This window comes from Gymnodraco acuticeps, unplaced genomic scaffold (assembly GCF_902827175.1).
Source record: "Gymnodraco acuticeps unplaced genomic scaffold, fGymAcu1.1, whole genome shotgun sequence".
In the NCBI taxonomy this organism is placed as follows: domain Eukaryota; kingdom Metazoa; phylum Chordata; class Actinopteri; order Perciformes; family Bathydraconidae; genus Gymnodraco; species Gymnodraco acuticeps.
The window spans coordinates 6,754,886-6,762,423 of NW_022990590.1; the positions used below are offsets into that span (position 1 = coordinate 6,754,886).

Here is a 7,538-nt window from a genome sequence, read left to right on the forward strand (position 1 = left end):
CATGTTCAATCAATGACATCTACCATGAGGGGGCAGATTCACTGAAGAGACACTTATAGTTTGGTGGACAGTGCAGGAAGAAAGATGTTTTTATTGTCAATTATGAGAGCTATTTAGCTTCAACAACCTGTGTTCTATCAGAGATAGGAACAAAACGGTCAAAATACACAGGTGTTTGTATTGCCTATTCTGTGTGTAGATTTCTAATAACTCAGTAAAAGTTAGCATGACATTTCGCCTCATGTGCAAGTTTAAACAGACCGTCTCTGAAAACCTGTAATAAAAACGCTGCTCCAGAAGTCTTTATTTCAGGAGCACCTGTTACCAGTTGTTCCTATCTATATTCTAAAGGTTGTTTTTTTTACATATATCAATAGGCTGGTTCAAAGAACATTGTATTTCAAAAAATGGTTGAAATTGTCTTTTTGTTTTTTAAACGACTGTTTATTTCTTTGTGAAATACTTTTACTTTAAAATGACAAGAATTATGAAACCGTTAAATAGGTCAATAATTCTCCCTTAAGGAGAATCACAAAGTAAAATCAACATGGGAACACTGCTAATCATTGCCTGTCCAAAATATATATTTTGTATATTTAGTAAATAATATAACACTGGGCACTACCTCACTGCTTGTTTGTGTTCACTTACAAACATGGATACTTATTTTTAAACCTTGGCTATTTTGTTAATCGTCTGTTTGCCTCTTTATTTAATATGTAAGTCTACCCAGTTTATTTTGCCTTTTTATCTGCAATATCCCTTTTGCTGTAACAATGTCAATTTCCCTGCTATGAGATGACGTTTTTTGATTTCTGATGCCAATACCTAAACCAGATGTCTCATTTGTTTTGCAAGTCATATGAAAATGAATAAAAGGAAAATAGTTCATTTATATAAACTCCATGTTCATTTGTATGATCTCAGTGAGGAGGAGAACATATTAAAAGCAGTTTAAACAATAACAATATATTTTGTCAGTTGATATATATATATACACAGACCAGAAAATAATCAGTGATCAAGTGTTTTCTGATATTTTTGTCTGTAAAATCCAGTACGTTATTGTGACAGCTGACAGTGCTTGACACAAAGAGCTTCTGTTGCTCCAAACAATATCGTGCTGTCAGGAGTTTACTCTACATGCCTTAAGAAAAGCAATGGCTATGGAGTGAAGCCATCACCACCGTGGAAAGCAGGTGTTGTCTGTCCAAAGAACATCGCACGTGAAACTCCTGAACCTCGAGAAGTCACGCCTTTTCATTCTTTGAAATACTTTCTGCAGCCTTGTTGTGCACACAAGCAACACTTCATGCGAGGAGCAACTTCACAAGGCTGCAACGATGATAACATGGAAGAGTGACACATACAAACACTCATTAGCATATGACATATCTAACAGTGACAACAAGAATAGAGTTGAGAAATGTTAAGTGAACAAACGGTATTTCCATGTATATTCACATTTTTTTATTAAAAGCAAACATTAAAATATGGATTGGGCCAATAAATCTAAATTCTGACAAAAAAAAATTGGGCCAACTCAAAAACGCCTTAAGACAGATGACATTACTCCTGACCTTCTAGCTGAAACATGAAAATTAGAAATATTTCACCGATATTATGGAAAGCTTAATGAAAAATCTTAAGTTTCTCAACATATCTCTTTTCCAACCGGGACAATGTGTGATTAAAATACACTGAGTGCTATGGAAAGCAATCCATAACGTGTTTTTCTCGTTGTATAACAACAGGAAGCACATTGTCTTTGACAGGTTCCAACTGTTGTTTGTGCTTTTTCATATGTAATGCAACTCTGGTCTCAATCTCCACCATTGCTTCATGATTGATGAGCCCAAAATGTCTCTACCAAGCAGCACCAACACCAGCACCCTGTCCGAGCAGTCACCCTGAAGAAGGAGTCACTTTCTCCCCATGATGAAGCTTGGAGCCTCGGCATCATCTTCAGCCTCCCTTTCCCGCTCCCCATCGTCTTCTGAACTGCTTTCCGAGCTCTTCTCTGCATCGTCTTCTCCTTTGTTTTTGGACTCGAGTTTTGCCATCTTTGCCATCCGCATTTTGCGCTTAAGTTTTTCCCGCTTCTTCCTGCGTTTCGCTGTTCTATCATCGGCCGCCTGTTTGTTTAGCTCCACTTTATCGAGATATTCGATGTCCTCATTCACTTTCTCTGATATCTTGTCCAGAAAGTCTTGCCTTTGGTACTCCCTGCGTCGGAGGTGCCGGTAAACGTGGAACTCCCCGCTGCCCGCACCGGCGCTGGAGCCCATCACATCCCGGACGAACTCCGGAGGAGCCCGCGGGTTCCACTCCTTTGGCCGGTCTGGGATGGGAGCAGGCTTATCCGGGTTCCGCATCAACCTCTCCAACTTCAGGCGCTGCTCCTCCGCCGGAGTTTTGGCAATTATCAAAGGCTGCGACTCCTTTCCTCCAGGTTTCCTTGGCTTGTTGTTCTTCTGAGTGTGCGCCGCCATCTTTCCAACCGTTCTCAATGCTTCTGCCTTCCTCTCTTCTTCCGGTTTGCTCAAGTCGCCCCGGAAGTTCTTTAGAGCTTCCGTTACCTGGAAATAATTATTTTACTCTTTTTTAATATAAGATTTTCCCAATAAAATACAAGTTGATAAGTTATGTGATAGTGACTGTAGTTGTTATGAATTATTTTTGTATTAAATTATCACACTATCTTATTTATTGTGTAACTACGGTAATTGACGCACGTATGCACCAATCGCAGATCACATGATAATTTGTTTGGGCGCAGCTGTCCAATCAGCGTTAATGTCCCGCCCCATCTCTCGAGCGTAACGTGTGTTGACTGCCTGGCTTTACTCAGGCTTGTTCAGAAGCAGGTTAGTCTATTTGTATGACATTTGTTCGCGTCTGATAAAGACAAAACTCACCAAAGATCATGAACAGTTTAATTCGAAATACTGCGAGGTGTTTGCGGTCTGGAGCAGCCGTCTACATGCCCAGACAGGCCGACGGACGAGTGTGGACGTCCTCGGCCCGGTTCCTGTGCGCGGCGGCGGACGTCCAGAAAGCCCTTGGAGATATTGTGCAGAAGGACAAAGTGGTTGTGTTCATGAAGGGGACTCCGGCCCAGCCTATGTGTGGCTTCAGTAACGCCGTGGTTCAGATCCTCCGGATGCACGGGGTGGACGACTACGCTTCGTACAACGTATTAGAGGACTCCGAGTTCCGAGAAGGTCAGCAAACTGAGATAACTTGTTAATGACATGACAGCAACAAGTTGTCACCTCTCAATCTAACTTGTTACTTTTACCTAAACTTCATAATATTTGTCAGTGGAAGTGTTACTAGACATTTGCTTGTAATTGTTTTGACCAGATCATTGTTATGTCAGTCTGTTGCAGCTGTCATTGTCATTTATAACTATTTACAAGGCCACCATACACTCCAGCCCTTCTTCAACGGCTCTCTATCACTAGATTTAGAGATGTATTACGTTTTTATCAGTGCTCTGCAGCAGCACCAACGGGTGGGGTCCTTTTTTAAAGTAGAACATGACACCACTACTGTGAAGATGTCTGTCTTTTACTCCTAACACAACCATAACTGGAACCTTTATTTTAAACAATGACATCACATGTCAATAAGGAACATGTTGTTTCCAGTTACAGCAGGACTGCCAGTTAATGGGATTTGGTCCTTTGTAGGCTTGTGATGCAACAGCAGTGTAATGCTTAGTTATGATAGAGACAAGCTGACTGGTTCAAATCTGCCAGAATCAAGGGCTATAAACTGGGTGAGGAAGTGTTCATGCATTATTCCAAGGTGGTTAGTTGTATTCGCACCACATTTAAAGTCTAAATGAGCTACTTATGTTGTGTTCATTTATTCTTTGCAGCTCCAAATGTAACCTTAGTAAAAATGACATCACTTGACTGGAATGCATTCTTTTCAAACCAACACAACACTCATATAAGATATTATATGGCTATTAGCTATATATTATATTAAATGTATATATCCATAATCTAAGAAGATATCTTGTCGCGTATCACGATATAGCTATAATATGAATATAATGCACAGCCCTAATATTTGGCGTTATTAAAGTAGTACCATATTGTCCTTTATGACAGGTACAGGTAGATTGTTGGACTTTTTAATCGATGTACTATTAACATTTGGTTCAAAAGTTATCTTTCCAATTTATTAACTGTTAACTTTACAAGCCCTAAAAACATTTGTTTAAGTTAGCAACATTATCCTAATCATGTTTGCTTATATCAATAAAACGTAATATATACTAATACAAAGGCCACCAAATAACACATATCTAGTGTAATGCTAAGTGGTATAGAACATGTTCATTTAATTTTTTGTATATATTTTCTTCGTGCTGTCATTGTTTTTTGAAAAGAAGGCCACTTTTTGGTGATCTCTTAAACACTGCACTGCATTGAGTTCCTGTCATGGTGGCTATCACTGCCTATGCTAACAGCTTAGCTCTTTAGTTGAAATCATACACACTGCTGTTGCTTAAAGCATTACTTCTCGTCAGCCGATACAGTATTGTCTGTAGTTTATTTCTGACCACATCACAATCTTACGTCCACAGGAGTCAAGGCCTTCTCCAACTGGCCCACGATCCCCCAGGTGTACTTCAGCGGAGAGTTTGTGGGGGGGTGCGACATCCTGCTGCAGATGCACCAGAACGGAGATCTGGTGGAGGAGCTGAAGAAGTTGGGCATCAGCTCCTCACTGCTGGAGGCCGAGAAGGAATCCAAGTAGAAGATGAACGTCAAACAGCTGACCAGACAGAGGACACATTGATCAGAAAGATAAACCATCTATAAAGCAGGCCTGGGCAAAGTTTACTCACCTTTCCAAGCAGTTGAGTGGCAGCACTGTCATGGGAATCTTTACTTTGTTGTATACGCAAACAGAGCTGCACTGCTAATACACTTCTGAATGTGCACAGATCATGTACCTGAGAGGTGAGGACTTTAAACTAGGAAGAATAAAAAGGGTTAACAGTGTCTCCACAGCATTTTCAAATTCATTTCTCATCTTTCTAGAGGCTGATTATTTTTGGGTTATTTAGAAAAAACACAACAATGACATAAAATCACTCTTTAACTTTATATTCAAAACTTGTTAGCAACTTTAGAGTTGTGTTTCTGGCCACAAAATGTCATATTCACTTTCTATTTAACTGGGTTTGAAAAATGTTTAGCTCTTTAACTGGTTAGTTTCTAACTGTGAATATCTGCCACGTGGTGCTGGCCAGCTAGCAGACACTACGTTGATCAGAGTTTGGGGGCCAGAAAACCACAACAAAGATCTGGAAGTCGTCGTCAAGCTTTATATGGTGATCATTTTATGTGTTTGTCAATAGGAGCAACCTCTTTTGCATAACAAACAGTAATTCATCAAAAATAAATTATTGATTATATCAGCTTTAATTTTCCCATAACAAATGGTGGGAAACGTTGTCCTACTTCCTACTATGTGAATGCTTTTCAATCATCCTGATTCTCTAAATGCTAAATAGCAGACCTTTTTTCAAACAATAGAAACCGCTAAGTTGGCCTAATTTAGAGGCTTTTTGTAATAAATTCAGTAATGAACGTCCAGATATGACCACACTGTTGGAGAGGAAATCATTTTGAAACCAGGTTGGACCTGCCTGAGGGAGACTTTCAGTTTCCCTCCTTGTGTTATTAATTAGTTAACACAAGAACTGTGGCAAACCTCCATGTTGACCTCTAAAAGCTCCGCTAGCTAACTGTCTAACTTTTTCCCCAAGCCCCAGTCTGTTTAAGACCAAATAAGCCTCATGGTACACTTGTTAACATCTATATAAGTCTGCTTGGGTCACACCACGAAAATCTGTCACCATACTATAAAGCTTCTAAACGCACTGCCTGTATCTTCCTTTATCTAGAAGGAAGAACAACCACGGAGCAATACTCGTAATTAGTCAGAAAGTATCCCTTATGTATAATTAATTATATCTCTTCAAAAATGGCCTTTTGTAGTGGAGGTCACTACAGTCATGGATCCCGTCTCACTGACCTCTTAACATGCACTGTCCATATGACTGAGGAATACAGTGGTGCAGGAATAAGTCCTAAAACCCAGAAATGAGTCAGCATTTTACCACTTCCTGTTCCCGCGTCTCGAAGTCAACGTTTTTGTTTGTGGTTTTTGGTTAGTTGCTTAATACAAGGTCTGTGGTTAACACAAGCTGAAGAGATTTTATTCTGTGACATTAAATATGTCAGTAAGAGCAAATGTGTAAATGCTCGAAGCTTTTAATGCGTTGTGAAAACTGCGGTTGCTAACGGGGTTCGGTTTTAGCCTAGCGTTAGCTCTAGACTTCTCTCGATTGCATTTATGCTTAAAAAATCATTAAGTGGTATTAATATTTGTATATTATCCTGCTGAACAACATTTCGTAGTATCATAAATGTGTTTGCCAAAGATCTTATTTTCTACAATATTTCTAACACCAATGGAAAAACACCATTACTTTTTGTCGAGAGAACCCCTTGCAATGCTAACTTTAGGACAACCCACAAAAAAGACCCTGCACCACTATTGTCGCCTGTTTGTTCTTCCTGCCAACACACACACACACACACACACACACACACACACACACACACACACACACACACACACACACACACACACACACACACACACACACACACACACACACACACACACTGCCCCCTCTGATTTAAGAGCACCCGCTGAAACGCAACAAACCGTGATACACGTTCTCTTTTTCCCCGAAGACGGCACACGGACAAACAGGAGCAGTTAAACATTTGTTGCGTCTGTGGTATTTGTTCATTTATCACTAAAGGAAAAAGAGAAGTTTTATTTTTTGGAGGTGTATTTGTTGAGTCTAAACGCTTGTGTTTATCAATCCTAGATGTTCCTTCTGCTGCACACAGCTGTATTATCAAAGCAATGGTCATGTAATACACTGTAAGATATTGTACATTGAATGCATATTATTAAATGCATTTGAGCTGCTTCACCTATTTTGTGACACAAATAAAAAGCCAATCCAGAGTTGTTTTTGTTTTTCTAACCAACTTTCAGAGAGGGCCTGATTTCAGTTTGGAGTTTTCAGGCTAATATACAGATTCTGTTTAGCAGTATCTGTCCAATGTTAGAAAATGTAACCGGGGAAATACCCATAGTTTTTCAATCTAGCAAAACAAATATTTATTTTCCCATCGTTTGACTGATACATTGACTAATTGTTTCACCTCTAAATATGACTACTCTCAATCATAAGCACAATTTATGTTCTAAAGTATCGGTTATTATAAAATGAATTGCCTGGCTAAATTCTGTCTTACCTTTTTTTGTTAGAATGATTTGTTTTATCAAAAAATATTAAGCATGGAATTCCGTCATGCTTTTTGTATATATACACGCAGCTACACAATTAAGAGTAGTACTAACAAAAAACTAAATAAGTAAACTGAAAGGTCTTTTCTAAAATAAGAATATTGACCTTTCCCAACTAT

The 7,538-nt window shown here is 39.2% G+C and overlaps 2 protein-coding genes and 1 non-coding gene across 3 annotated transcripts; 1 reads left to right on the top strand and 2 right to left on the bottom strand.

The window, feature by feature from the left end:
* Positions 1–1,063: 1,063 nt before the first annotated feature.
* LOC117554377 lies at positions 1,064–1,342 on the bottom strand. Its single transcript, XR_004570265.1, has one exon.
* A 113-nt stretch (positions 1,343–1,455) lies between these two features.
* Positions 1,456–2,552, bottom strand: prkrip1 (PRKR interacting protein 1). The gene has a single exon (XM_034228687.1). The coding sequence runs from the start codon at positions 2,490–2,492 to the stop codon at positions 1,923–1,925; it is 570 nt and encodes a 189-aa protein (XP_034084578.1). The 5' UTR covers positions 2,493–2,552; the 3' UTR covers positions 1,456–1,922.
* Positions 2,553–2,791: 239 nt separating this feature from the next.
* On the top strand, positions 2,792–7,074 carry glrx5 (glutaredoxin 5 homolog (S. cerevisiae)). Its single transcript, XM_034228688.1, has 2 exons — positions 2,792–3,224; positions 4,604–7,074. Exons 1-2 carry the CDS (start codon positions 2,927–2,929, stop codon positions 4,774–4,776), a joined length of 471 nt encoding a protein of 156 aa, XP_034084579.1. The 5' UTR covers positions 2,792–2,926; the 3' UTR covers positions 4,777–7,074.
* The last annotated feature ends 464 nt before the right edge of the window (positions 7,075–7,538 follow it).

Coding starts and splice junctions, on each gene's coding strand:
- prkrip1 (XM_034228687.1), bottom strand. CDS start 2,492: ATGGCGGCGCACACTCAGAAGAACAACAAGCCAAGGAAACCTGGAGGA.
- glrx5 (XM_034228688.1), top strand. CDS start 2,927: ATGAACAGTTTAATTCGAAATACTGCGAGGTGTTTGCGGTCTGGAGCA. Junction 3,225..4,603: donor GGACTCCGAGTTCCGAGAAG/GTCAGCAAACTG, acceptor TTACGTCCACAG/GAGTCAAGGCCTTCTCCAAC.